At 43.2% G+C, this 14718-nt stretch overlaps 1 protein-coding gene across 2 annotated transcripts in view; it reads left to right on the plus strand.

The window, feature by feature from the left end:
- The first annotated feature begins 3356 nt into the window (after positions 1–3356).
- The window catches only part of C5H14orf39 (chromosome 5 C14orf39 homolog), a 31021-nt gene continuing 19659 nt past the window's right edge, over positions 3357–14718 (plus strand). Inside the window, exons 1-4 of one of the 2 annotated variants that reach the window (XM_085580933.1) lie at positions 3357–6012; positions 9064–9120; positions 9435–9491; positions 12416–12542. In XM_085580933.1, coding sequence (XP_085437059.1) covers positions 9072–9120; positions 9435–9491; positions 12416–12542 — 233 coding nt within the window. In that variant the 5' untranslated portion in view covers positions 3357–6012; positions 9064–9071. Of the gene's footprint in view, positions 6013–6561; positions 8540–9063; positions 9121–9434; positions 9492–12415; positions 12543–14718 lie in introns of those variants that run through there. The other variant, XM_077783761.2, reaches the window with a different exon arrangement.

The raw sequence follows: 14718 nt of genomic DNA on the forward strand, positions 1-14718 counted from the left end.
TGCTCATTTTCATAAAACCCGACAGAGCTGGGGAGACATAAAAGCACACACAAAACTCACGAGTTCAGAGACACTCCAGAGAAACTTAAAAAAAATAAAAGGAGTGACTTTTCTGCTTCACCTTCATCCAGGTTTGATTTGCCGATCTGCTTAGGGAAAAAAAAAAAAAAAAGAAAACCAAGGCGGGGAGAAAAAATTAAAGAGGAGAATATAATCTATAAATATTGCCGAGAGTCCTCTTCCAGCCTTCTATCCCACCACTGTCCTCTCCCTTAGGAAAAAACAATATTTTGACCAAGTCAACGAAAGATCCCAAATAACCTTTCGGGGCAGGATTTTTAAAAGCCTCCAGACCTCCTCGGTATGAGCATCGGGCTTCCCCAGCGAGCGGGTGAGAGGGCGGCGACCTCGGCGGCTCCGGGCGCGGCCCCGCGGGCAGGAGCTGCCCCGCCGCCCCCCGGCGCACCCCGCCGAGCCCCCGGCAGCGTCCCGGGACGGGGCTGATGGAGAAAAAACCTCTGCCGGGAGAAACGTGGAAGGATAGAAAACCTGCCTTAATGGGTAGCTAATTTAGAACGGCCAGATGATGATGGTGGTGATGGAGATGATTACTAATATTATTGAAAGGGTCCTTTTTAATTTTTTTTTTTATTTTTTAAAATCATGCGCATGATCTGGCGAGGGAGTTACTGGGCTGCAGCCTAATGACCATGAGCAGAGCGAGACGGGCTCCGTAATGAAAGCCAGGACTGTAGGCTAAAGAAATGAATCCTCATTAAGTGCGGCTCGCAGGGGCGAGGGGCTGTCCCCCAGGTCCCCAGCCTTTGTTCCCCAGGAACCGGCCCGGATGGGGCGATGCTGGCAGCACTGCTGGGAGGGGAGAGGAAGGGAAAGAAAAGCGACACCGAAATGGACCCAGGAACCTTGTGTTAACCATTTGAAGGGTCACGCAAGGCGGAAAACCAGCCCAGCCCCAGTAGTTTTGCACCCTCTCCAGCTGGGAAGAATGGGTTCTGCTTTTGGGAAGTGGCACGGTCCGGTGTGACTGGATTGTCCCTGTTTGGGAAAGGTTCTTGGGGCTCCTTGCTTTGTGCCATCAGGGCCGAGAGAGATCAGCTTCAAGGGGGCCTCTCCATCCCTTTCCCACCTCTCGGGGAATTTTATCCACGGCTGGCACCGTTTCCACGCCGCTCCATAAGAGCTCTACCACCGGACCGGGCCGGGCCGGGCTTTACCTCCGGAGCGGGACCCACAGCGATGGCAGCGGCCCCAGGAGCGACCCCATCCCCGTGGGACGCGCTGCAGTGTCCGGAAAAGCCGAAATTCCTGCGGTGCCCAAGCTCCTGCCTCAGCCCCCGCGTCTTACCAGAGCTGCGGGCGAGCCTGGGGGTGCACTTGGCCGTGCTCTCTTCGTTGCGGCCCTCTCCTCCCATTTTCTTCTTTCCCCCTCCCTCCTCGCATATAATAGAAACACGACTTGTGACATTAATAGCCGGCAATTACAATTACTTTTATTTAAGTGACAGCTTTCACCCTTCGTACAGGTAGCGTGATGAGTTAACCCTGCAGAGACAAACCCACTGGAGAACAAGAAATAAAATTGTACGTGAAAAAATATTTATCAAAAATATGACATTTGTAGTATCTCGGCGGCCTGCATGGACACGGGGGTTCTGGCCTCAGGATAGGACATATTCTCCTCTCCTCAGAACCTTAAAGCAAAAATACTCTAAGCAACATATTTATACACCTTTGCATCAGCATCTGTCAGCTATCCCGGGTCCTAGAATCTCAGTCATTGGAGATTTTTTTATCTAGATGGAATTTCCAAACACAGTAGAGGTGCGAATATATTTTTAAAGCCCTTGATTGGCGTTAAGTAGTGTATTGAAAAATACCCTCGGGAAGGAGAAGCCTCTCTTTAAAATCTCGGCAGGATTGTCAGAGATGTGGGAGTTCATTAAGGGATGCTGACCGGGAGAACCGGAGCGCAGGCGGTCCCTGGGGCGGATATTTGGGAAACCAGCCGGGATTTTCCGGCCTTGGATGGGTCTCGGCAGGAGCGGGGCTGGAGAGAGCAGGAGGCTCCCTGTCCTCCTCCCGCCTGGCTCTTACCCCGCTCCCTCGGAGCAGACGGGGGATGCTCAGCCCGAGGCCGCTGCCCGCTGTCGCGGATAGAAAAGGTCACTGGAAATGTCAGCCCCCCTCGGGGAGCGGGGACGGGGTTTTTGGGAGCGTTTCCCACAGAGCCATCCCGGAGCTCTGATGGAGGACCTCAAACTCAGGATGCTGGAGTGGGGGATGCTTGCTGGGGAAACGAACTGCGTTTCCATGTGCTTCACGTGCTTGTCCTACTAGTTTTAAGGGTGCCATCATTGTTGAAATAACAGCTATCAATCGTTTCATTTCTTCCTAAAATTAAAGCTGCAATCTGCTTAATATTAGAGAGAGTGGGCAGATTGGATACTCACCTAAGCTGCTGATACCTGTTGAAAGCACCAAAGAGTATCTAAAATGTTGTTGGACAGAGAGTGATGTTCACCCACTTTTTACTCTCACCCCATATATTCATTAAATCTTTGTTCTTTGGTGTATTATTAAGTTACTTGTCAAAAGAAGTATCAGGTCACAGCTGGTATATCTGAAGTTAAAATAAAGATGTACTGAAAACTCAAAATATCTAAATTATTTTCAGATTGGTAAGGAAAGACATTCCTTGTACAGCCACCTAGTCAAGACCATGGTTGCAGACAGAAAGGATCTATCGCTCAAGATTGATCTTTAATTTTCTTTGGGATGTGTGAAAGATTTTTCGTGTCTATGAACTTGGCTTTAAAGTTTCAGATCCTTTGGTGTTTGTTTGGCTGCTGCCTTCACCTGCAGGTAAATACAAATCTCTCTACATTGAGAAGTTCCTATACAACCTTCAATCTGCTTCCATCAGGATTGCACTGAAAATTTCAACAAAAGCAACAGAATAAAGAAGTATTCAAATAAATAGATTTTTTTATTGATCATGTTTTCGTCTTACATTAAGTCTCTCCTCTCCTCTCCTCTCCTCTCCTCTCCTCTCCTCTCCTCTCCTCTCCTCTCCTCTCCTCTCCTCTCCTCTCCTCTCCTCTCCTCTCCTCTCCTCTCCTCTCCTCTCCTCTCCTCTCCTCTCCTCTCCTCTCCTCTCCTCTCCTCTCCTCTCCTCTCCTCTCCTCTCCTCTCCTCTCCTCTCCTCTCCTCTCCTCTCCTCTCCTCTCCTCTCCTCTCCTCTCCTCTCCTCTCCTCTCCTCTCCTCTCCTCTCCTCTCCTCTCCTCTCCTCTCCTCTCCTCTCCTCTCCTCTCCTCTCCTCTCCTCTCCCTTTCACGTCCCTTAAATCTTACAACTTCTCCCAGGATGGGGACGAGGGTTGTCACTTATTTAGCAGAAAGCAGGAATGGGGACAATTCGCGGGTTTGGGAAGGTGAATAACCACGGTCAGATACCCTGAGGTGTCTAAATGTTTTTGGGGATGAGTCCAGGACAAATCCTGTGTCCCAGCTGGCCTGGGCGCTGGCACTGAGCTGGATTCCAGCCCTTCCTGGCAGTGACTCGCTGTGGTTGAAGGCTGCTCAGGAATTGGGGTCGCTCTTTTTTTGGGAGAGAGCTCCTCCTCAGCTCTGGGTACCATGTGGGAGTGAGGCACCACCCCGGGCTTGGAAACAGGTTTGGGGCCACACTGCCCGGGCTCCAGCATTACAGTGCTGCTTCAAGGAGAAATGTATCTCGGAGCAGCTTCATGAGGTCAGGAATCTTCCAATCCCTTATCCCAGTAAATCAGGCAGCGACAATCCCCTGCTTTCTTCTGGGGGTGTTTGGCCGGGTGTCCGCAGAGACCTTCCCAAACCCGATCACAGGTAGTGCTGGGGGCACTGGGTGCCCTGTGCTCTCTGCAGGGAAGGTTCTGGGTTTCCATCAGCTGGAAGAGCTGGCGATAAGGACCGGGGGGAGCCACCAGAACCAGGAGAGGGGCATGGAGCCCAACGAGAGGCAGCACTGGGGCCGTCCGCTAACAGGATGATGGGTTTGGAGATCTGCCAGCAGTGGGGAGAAGGTTTGGGAGCCTTTTCTGAGCCCTGACTTGACTACGCTTCTTTTCAGGGTAATGCAAGCCATTCATCATTGATTAGAGATGATACTATGAAAGAACCCTTCCTTCTTGCCGTCGGTAATGAAAGTGGTTGTTTACCACTCTGGGGTTAGCTGGGGACTTTTTAGAGGAATTCTGCTGGGAAACTAGAGAAAACAAGACAGAAACAGTGGCACACAAAATTCCCCTTTCTGCAGCTTCAGAAGGTTTTTTATTTTTTTGTTGGTGGGAACAGAGTGATAACCTCAGCTTGGGAGTCCTCAGAATAAAGAGATGGGTAAAGGAGCTCCCGGGCTCTGCCAAGCTCCGGTGGGAACAGGCCCTAGGGAGAATTAACCGGGAAGTCCCTGCCAGCTTTATCCAAAGCCTGTCGAGCTGACTGCCCACCTTCCGGGTGAACTGAGGTCCTTGGATCTGTGAGAACCTCAGCCTCCCCTGGCACTACTTAAATTACCGGCACACGGCGAGGTGCTGATGGTCATCATTGAAGTTACCTGCTACTCTGTTAAGTTCCCATTCATTCGAGAAATTTAAAGGGTCTTTAAGGAGTTGCTTAAGGCAGGATAAAGCTTTGAAACCATTTCTCCTTGGGAAAGCATCGAATGTTTTGGGAAGACGGAGTGGCAAATGCAGAGCCCCAGAGGCATTTAGGAATGAGAGTATCCCTAGGGAGCAGGGCAAGGAGGCGGCTCTCACCCTTCAGGACAGGCAGGGAGACAGGTGAGAGATGTTCCTGGAAAGGACAGAGCCTCACCACGGAGCAGAGGCCGCAGACATCTGCCTTCCCAAAGAATGCGCCCCGCTCCATATCACTCTCTTTTTTATTTCCCTTCCTCAAGGCTGACCAGAAGCCAGGTAGCTCAGCTATTTCTCTTTGAAGCTGCATGTTTTGTTGATTGAGCTGACTTTTCTGAAAGTAGTATCGCATCTGACACCTCGCTACAGTTGGCAGAGAGTTTTCTGTGTCCCTCTCATAGTCCTGTTTCTGTTTCTCTATCCTTTATTCTTTCTGAAGAGGGCTGATGGGTTTTCCCCCTCCAGGTTTATTTTAATTTTTTATTTTAATCTTAAATCCATCCTCTGCCTCAGTAATCTCAATTGGGAGTAAAAAGCAACCAAGTGTGGAGGGAAGCATCATGTTCTAGATTCTTGGACGCCCGGGCTGTGCCTTGTAATGCTGCACTTCCATGAACAAACAAACGCACATAAGCGACAGCATCCCTAGTGTGAAGCGCTGCTCCGGGGTGAAGAGGGGAGATGCTTTAATGCCTTTTTAAACTATCTGAGAGCCGCGCCCGTGAGGGATTGAGGGAAGGAGGATTTAGGCTGATTTCCACCAGCTGGGTCAGCAACACGAGTGGTACCCGAAGGGTTGGATAAAGCGCGTTACATTCCTCAACTCCTTATTTTTGTGCCACATCCAGGAGCGTGTATGTGTGTAATTAACCCCCGGAAGGCTTCCGATGTCCCGTCCTAGCAGCGCTGCCTCCTCTCCCCGCCCGGCCACCGCCCACCTGCGCGCTGCCCCCGGTAGATGGAGCATCCTCATCGCTTTTCGCCCGGAGCCCTCAGAAACGTTGGTCTTTCCCTCCTAAGCTCTGCTTTTCAGGCAAACGGGTGGTTTAGCGGCACAGGCGCCCCGCCGATGTGTCTCTGGGCGAGCGGGGCGGCAAACCCGCCCGGGTGAACGGGCTCAGCCCCTTCCCCCGGCCGCCGAAGCTGCTTGGGGCTTGCCCGGTCCCACCGGCCGCGGCACGGAGCGCGGAGGGCGGGCGGCACCCGCCGCCGTCTCCGCGCCCTTCGGCGGGGCTGAGGCGCCCCGGGACGCGGGGCTGCCCCGCGGCGCTGAGGGGCAGCGTTCGGTGAGGGGGAGCTCTGGCCCCGTCGTCCTTGGGTGAGTCTCTGGACGGCTCCTCGCCCTTTCCCTTGTGGCAGCGCCCCAGAGGACGCGGAGCCGCCGCGCTCTGGTCGCTTGGGCAGTGCTGGTGGCCCCACAAAGGCCGAGGCTCCCCGAGCGCCCCGGGCCCGCTCTCCGCCCTGAGGGAGCCGGGCCCCGGTTCTCACGCCGCCATTTTGTGGCGCTCCTCCTCGGCCCCTATGGTGTCCCACAGGATGGGGGTTTCCCACCAATTTTTTTCCTCTTTTGACGGAAATAGTTTTAATTTTTAAAATACCAAGACTTTAGGGAATCATCTGCAGTAAAAGCCTTTTTTTTGGTGTGTGCCGGACTAAGTAAATTGTGTCAATCCAATGGGTTCTTGGTTCAGGTCTCCTCACGGGCTTCAAGTCTTCTCCAGGGCTTCCTAAAACAGTGTGGTCAAAGAAGGGCAAAGGAGCATAAACAACACGATGACAGGCACATTTTATTTTATTTTATTTTATTTTATTTTATTTTATTTTATTTTATTTTATTTTATTTTATTTTATTTATTTTATATTTTATTTTATTTTATTTATTTTATTTATTTTATATTTTATTTTATTTTATTTATTTTATTTTTTTCAACAGAGATTAAAAACCTCACGAAATGCAAGCTTTTCTAAATTTCAAGAAGATTCAAACAACCAATCCCTTTGCAGTCATAAACAGTAATGAATAGCAGGGGAGAAGAACAGGTTTGCTCTCAAAAGAGTCTCCCTAAAATGAAAATTATTCATATAGAGCCAACTGGAATTAATATTTTCACAGCCTATGACTGGTAGAGCCGAAATGGGGATTTTAAGGAAGATATTTACCCCACAGGTTATGGGTATTTTCCACCTTTTAATGAAGAATGTGGCTGTTGCCAGATGAGTTACTGAGAAGCGGCATTATTAATGTTAGTGCTATAATGGCTTGAGACCACATCAGGCAGTTTTCTTGTGGGTTCTGCACCCAATACAATATTCTAATACATGACACTTTATTGCCACGATTGAACTCCTTGTAATTACATTAATGTCGTGCAAAAGTGCAAAATGCATAACAATACTTTTCTCCCGGCAGCATTCTGATAGCCCCATTAGAAAGAACAGATGCAGTCTGAAGCTGGTTTACCCATTCGCGCATACTACATATTTATCTTTAACAAAAATATCAGCCACAGAGGAGAATTTCCTCTGAATTAGCCAACATCCTTAGTTGGCTGATGGTTTGATGCTACTTTTCTGCAGTATGTCCAAGAATCAGCCTTTGCTACAGTCATATCCTGGAAGACATCAGATGTCAAAAGTTTGTTGCAGGCTGGTGTTACCTACTGTTTTAAAGTCTGCAAACCCCGTCTATATTACCTGTGCCATTGAATTTCTCAGCGTTTTCTACTAGTGACACCTGTATCCTCATAATTTACAGCACAGAATAGCATTTGACATTTGCAGTTACACTACTTCATTTTAACAATACCTAAATAATACATTTTTTTTCATATGCTTGCTTTCAGAAGCATTGTTTTCTGCAACTTTACCCTTTTCATAAATTTTATTGTAAACTACAGTACAAGAAAATAAACACTTTAGTTCTGTCTACAAAAACATTAGTACTCTTCTACAGAAATATTCAAAAGGTAAAATTATTTGTAGTATTTGCGATAATAAAATAGTCTTCATAACATACAGCTATACAGTATGCTCTGTTGATGAACTTTGTGTTGCAGTTTATAAAACAGTAAATAAAATTTCTTTGCCCCAATATATTACAGTTTTTATGGGAAGTTTCAGAAAACCAGCTAATAAACACTCAAATTGTTTCTTGAGAACACCTTTTTAATACATGCTCCAAACTATTTTTTTTTTATATTAAGGAATTATTTTGGATTTTTTTCACATGATGTGAAAGCAAAAATGTTCCGCCTTGATCTGTGGCTTGAGGTAGTATTTCCTAGTATTTTTCTTAGTATTTTCAGAAGATTTTTTTTTTATTTGCTACCTTAAGTGGTTTCAAGCACTAGGAACCAGGATTTCAATCTTTTAAATACATTTGGTAAAACTATTATCTCTTTCTCGGAGTTTTTATCGCAGCCTGTGCTAATCCAGTCATTTGGATTAGGTGTTCTGATCCTCCCTTGACTACGAGACAAATTCATTTCTGTCGAACACTCAGCATTTTAAACGCTGCCTTCGCCCCCTCCCGCTTCCACAGCTTCAGTGCTGCAGGATGTAGCCCTAATGCCACTTTAGTTCAATTCTGCAGTTCTTTTCTATTCCACTTTATCCTGGATTAGGATCTCATCCTCAGCACCAGTTTGTCGTGGCTTTGCTCCTCTCGCGGTGTGGTGAGGAAGACACCGTGGGACAATTAAAGCCCGGCCGACTTCGCTCACTGTTAATGCACCAGAGCTAACGAGCTGTGTCCAGAGCATCCTGATGAATGGTGTTTGCATCCCTTTTAGAGATCGCCAGCACCCCCCAGCTCTAAAAACTGAATTTCTGCACACAGCAGCACGGTACAAACAGAAGAAAGTATTTGTAACAATCCGTTTTCCATTTAGTGAGAATATCGTCTTTAATCACACTTAACATTCCCACACCTTTGATTTAAATGGACTTGGTGGTTGTACAGGAGGAGTGTGCAGATGCTACAGGAGCCTTTCCATCAGCAGCACTGCAGTCCATGGGCTTAATAACCAGCTGGAATACGGGCTACACATTTTGTAGACAAACGTCTCTCCTTGCATTCTTCATTGCCTTTTGAGAACATTAAGCCTCTCAAACAGAACTGCTCCAGGAGCAACGCTTTACCTAAATTATATATGTCCTTTCTCCCTAACCGTGGTTTAGACTCTTACAAATCCCTTACCACCATTAGTGGGAAATTTGGTTCCACTAGATAGTAATTCAAATGCAGTTAAAACTACTTTTCTCCCTTTTATGTTAAAATGTGTGGTATTGTCTTGCAATTTTGGCTTGTTTATTGTATCAACAAGGCTTTTGACTGTGTAAATCCTTGAATTGCATTTTTCTTTTGAAGTTTAAGCAATGAGTGACGATGTTTCGACCAACTTGGACAAAATTCTGGTCAAGCTTGGTAGGTCATTATATCATACATTTTTTATTAACAATTACTTATGCACTGCATACAGTGATATTTTCTGCTTTTAAATAGTTATATTAACTCCAAATAAATGTATAATATTAAGCTTTTGTTCTTTGCTTGTATAATGTTAGCTGTGAGGCTGTGGAGAGGAGTCCTGACAGCTATTTAATAGTAAAATTTCTATTTAAATATTTTGCTAAAATAATTGTTAATCAGAGTTTGTGGAATTAATGCTGCACAGCATGTTTGTTTCACAGCTCCACTCATATATATGTATATAATTAAGGGTTAATTTTCTTCTTAAGCTTCCCAGATAGAAAAAAACCGCAGTGCTAAGGAACATGTGGATCACCAGATAAATTGTGAGTAGTGACAAATTATCATTTTACTGGATGCTGAACACTGGTTTTGTTTCATCAACCCTGGGACATGCTCTGTGTCTCGGGGGCGGAAGCGGGATAAACAATGGAAGCTGTCCCGTGTCCTGCTCTCACCCTGCCTCATCTTTAGCCATCAATACTCGCTCATTCTCCCCAGCAGACTTTGCTTTTGCTCGCGACTTTTAGCTGAGGCTGCTCAGCTGCCTCATGGACAGCCAGTTTCATGCTGCGCCATTTCCTGCTCTGACTCGGCAGCTCCTCACAGTCACTGGCAGCCCTTTGATTCAGCTGTGCTTGCTCAATACATCTGCCACTTGCCTCCCTTTCTTTCTTCATGTTTTTTGTTCTTTCCAGATTTGGACCTCTGCCTCACTGCATCTTCTCTCTTTCTATTTCCTTAAAATAATGAAAGTTCTCTCTGTTGCTACTACGTACTCAAGCCTTGTTCTTCTTTTTCTGCAATCAAGCAGCTGGTTATTTTATTTGAAATTCAAAACAGTAAACCCAAAGAGAAAGTCTTGCTCTGCATCAAATTTGCTCTCTCCCAGGGCTTACAGACAACACAATAATATGGACTTATGTCTGGACTGATTTTTTTAACCATGCTACTATGTGGAATCGCTTCATGTCTGAAGAATAGTTTCTCTACCACAATCTGAGAACATCTGTGCTCACCTCTGGTACTTCGTAGGTAGATATTCAAGCACATAACCTCCATTAAAAAAAAAAAAAAGAAAGAAAAAGAAAAAAAAAGCAGAAGAGAAAATTCTGGTCTAATTGGTGCTAATTGGTGTTCTTTTTGATTATAACATTTCTAATAATCTTCACTGATACGTCCAAGTACTTATTCATTAAGAAGATTGTCACAATTAAATTGAAACACCTTAAACATGAAAACACCTGTAACACTAAATCTGACACACCTTGGACTCTGGTTTAACTCTCCAGTCACACAACTGAACCTTAGAGATAAGGCTTTTCTTAACATTTATGCAGGCTTAGGGGAAGTGCTCTTAGGGAAAATCTGAAGGCTGTGTAGTAACATGGCATAGCTTCTTTTGTGTTCAGAGATACCTAAATATGTGTAAACACACAGCCAACACTCAGGCTTTTAGCAGTTTAGGTTAAGTCTTCCAAAAACTTAGCAAAATATAGTAACAGTGATGTAATTTTATCTCTGTGAGTATTTCTTGGCAGATGAACAGCTGTAGCATTTAGCCTTGGACTTTTGGTGTGAGATTTATCAGGCTATTTGGCTACAGTCCCTTTCTTACCAGTGGAGGGAAACAGGCACTTTTAGGGTGGGATTTACCTTATCCTGAAGAAACAGTTTGAAGTGGGTTAGATGAAGTAAACTTTAGAAGTGTCAGCTTGTCTCAGCTGGGTGTAGCTGCAGCCAAGGGTGTGCTGCTCTGGAGAAGGTCCCTGCACTACTAACACTGGGTGAGATGGATCTCACAGGGTGAGTTGAACAGCTCACAGAAGTGTTTATCTAAAACTTTAGTAAAGTTTAGTAAAAAGTACTAAATGTGAAGTGTATATTTTGTTAATGATGTTATGTTACATTTTGGTAAATCTCAAAAAGTCGGCTACAGGGTTCTGCCATACTCAGCTGTTTATTTACTGAAATGAAGCCATGTCAGTTGTCCAATATTTATGCTTCATTCAAGTTACTGACTTTAGATATTGAAAATATTAAGAGACTGAAGATAGCCCAAGGATAAGCCAAGATATTAAATAACATTGAGAAATTTTTGCTTTTCACTGACTGATATTTCTCTGTGGGAAGTGGTTTATTTTCTGTTATAAATGCAGGTGCTATAGATGCTGTTGAAAATTAATATGTAGCAAGTAGTGCAAAACCAGAGCCAAAATTCAGGATGAACTGAAACTCCAGAGCAGTAATCCCAACTACTCAAGACCCACCTTGCATCACTAAGATGCTCTTCCCTATGGAGTAGATGAGGAAAGGGCAGGATGTGATTGACTTCTATGTAGGGCCACCTACTATGGCATTTAGTGCTTCAGGGCAGCAGTGATAGCAAGGGATGATTTAGCACTGTTAAATCTAAAATCTTCCATAGAAAAAAAGAATAAAAAATGCAGAGAAAAAAAATTCACCAAGTTGTGCCTGTTGCATTACAAGGTGAGCATGCATGATAGCTCTGACAGCTTTTACTTGTGAAGAGAGCACTGATCATGTTAAACAACATGGATTCTTCTCTAGCCACTCATTCAGAAAGAGTTATCAACTGTCTGCTGTCAGAAGAGGCAGAATTAAGATTTTTGCCTTAAGAATCTTCACAAATATCATAGTCCTTGTGAAACTGCCATAATGCACTTTTTAATTAATTAACCTGTGTCCTATACCAATTTATCAGATGTTACATTCCTACATTGAGTAAAATTCCTTTTTATTTTGATTTTTCTCTTTCTGTTTTCCACTAATTGCTTATATGCCTTTTGTGATGATTTTATTTTTCCTTTATTGTAGTCAGCTTTCCCACTCAGAATATTTGACATTCTGGGCTTCTGCAAAAGAAAACAAATGTTTGAAAGAATCTCCTGGTTCTGGCTAGAGAGTGAGGGGTGTTTCAGTGGGAACACTGAACTGGGGAATACCACTAACAGTTACTTCAGTTCTATACAGACTGGGGATTCAGAAGCAGCACAAATCATGGCAGTCTCACAGTATGAGATGATAATTGAAGTACTCACCACACAGCTGAAAATCCCTATGTTTTGACTCCCTTTGTTGTTACCTTGCTTAACTGCAGGCTGTCCACTCACCTGGCATGATGAAGTTTTTTGGAAGGAATTTTTAATCATTCTAAATGTAGACATTTTATTTCATGGATTTGTTGAAAATGCATTAATATACTTTAAAATTTATTTTTTAATTTCAGTGTGCACTGCAAAAATTGCAGAAAAGAAGAATCAAATTGCTTGGTTGGAGGAAAATATAAAAAAAGGCAATGAGGCACTTGCTGATTTACAAAAGCAGAATGAGAGCAGCAAGAAGCTCTGTGATGCGTGAGTATGAAAGAGCCTGAACTCTGAGCTGTGGCTGGCATTAAGGAAGTCAGTGAGAAAGGAAGGAAAAAATATGTGTGGGTGTGTTCTGACAGCAGTGATGTTAAAGAAAACTTTATTATTCTCCTGTTTTCTTAAAAACTGTAAATCTTTAGGTATAAAAATTACAGTATTACCCATCTGCTGAAGAAGAATTCTAGAAAAGCAGACTACATTTAGTTTTGGGTTAGTTTTCATTAAAATCCCCAGTTTTTAGAAGATCACAGGTACTATCTTTGCAGCATGCTAAAGTATTCATGTAGTAAGGTAATAGAAGCATAATTTTTCTACAGCTGGATGCATCTGAGTTTTGACCAATATTAAGAATGCTGTTAAAAAAAAAGACTTCCTAAAACTGAACATTTCTATTCTTTCTTCACAACATGTCTCAATTTACTTTTTGTTCTATATTATTTTCACACAACATGTGCCATAACTGCCTCTCCATACACATGTGTGTGCTTCTGCTGGCAGATTCCAGTATCACTTTTGCTCCAGACTGCAAAATTTGGCACAATCTTTGGATGAATGCAATGGGCTGCCATTCAGAGTTTTCCTTGCATAAATGTTTGTATCAGATAATTAGTTCAAGTTTTAAATGCTGATTGCTTTTGGATCTTAGCAATTAGAAGCTTTCCAAGACACAGTTTAGCTACAAGGAGTTTTATCTTCCTGTAATTTTTAAAAATTAAAACTTCAGGTGTTTGCAAGGGTAGCTGACAAGGCAGATCTATATTTGACAATACAGAGAGTTTGTCCCAGGTGACAAAATTCAGCAGAGTTTTCCATTTCTCCACAATCTGACTAGTTCCTGAGAAGCTGGAGATTTGTTGGCAAAATCTGATTTGATTTCTTACAATTCTATATCTAAAAGTAAGTACTTCAATAAAAATATCTATGCCATACATTAGAATTTTTTTTACAATGTGAGTGGAGAATGTGGGTGTTTCTGAGAATAAAGAGGGAAGTAAAGATGGCATTGGGGTTCTTTCTAGCTTTATTTTTAACTCTCAGAAAGAAAAAGAAAGAATGGAATCATTAGTGAATAAAGTGAGTGTAGTGGCTGGCTTATTTGAATGAATTGCCATTCAATACTGATTTGTAGGTTTACCATTAAATGAGTTGGGAAAAGATCTGACCTTGGTACAAAAATTCTATTTTTCCATTACATTATGATCTTGCCTCCAGTGTAGTATAAAATGAACACTTACACAAGTTTATGAAACTATCCACACTGCTTCCTTTGATATCTTTTTGAAGCTGCAAATGACAAACTGTAAAATGATGCAAATGAAGGAGTAAAAAATTAAGGGTAGAACTAAGGATCTGATCTAAATTTTAATCATTTAATTCAATGGGTTTTGGCTCAAGTCCTACAAAGAATAATTAATGGCATTAGTGTAAAGAGACTGAAAATGAGAAGTGACTCATTAATGAATACATGTATTCATAGAAGGACAATGCTTGCAGAAGAGTAGAGACTTTGTGTCTTAAATTATTGGAAATGTCATTTAACGACAGACTGAAAACTTCAATAAACAAGCCCTGGCTATAAGATCAGACAATTAGAGCACTTACACTGTAGAATCACCCCAAACTTCTAAAATTTATTCTAGTTGACACTGCATCTATACTGGACATGATTCTAATGTTGGTTTAGTAAATTCAGATACTGTTTTGGAGTCACAATCAACCTCACAGCTGACTAATTGCCAGTGATAGAGCTCTATAGAGCTCTCAGAGAAACAACGTTTTGTCTGGGTTGCAAGACATTATGAGTACATTGAAGCAGGTTCAAAGACTTTGAACAAAATACAAGATTCTTATATTCAGCAAGTCTAGAGAAAATATGATATATGGGATAGATGTATTGGGATAATACTGTGTTTTCTGAAGAAATCCATACTGGTCTATGTAAAAAAGACCTGAAGACAGAAAATGACCCAAATGAAACATATTTTTAACATATTTTTAGACAAGTGATGACATTTTGCTAATATTTAGTTTCTTGAAGGATTCAAACTAGAAATGTTGATCCCAGAGCAGTAACAAGGGGTGAAATGCTGCTGCTGAGGGAACTGATTCAAATTTTATTGTTTCTCTTATGATTTTTAAATTTGGATGCAAGGATGGTGGG

The sequence above is a fragment of the Lonchura striata genome, chromosome 5 (genome assembly GCF_050655825.1).
Source record: "Lonchura striata isolate lonStrDom1 chromosome 5, ASM5065582v1, whole genome shotgun sequence".
Lineage (NCBI taxonomy): Eukaryota > Metazoa > Chordata > Aves > Passeriformes > Estrildidae > Lonchura > Lonchura striata.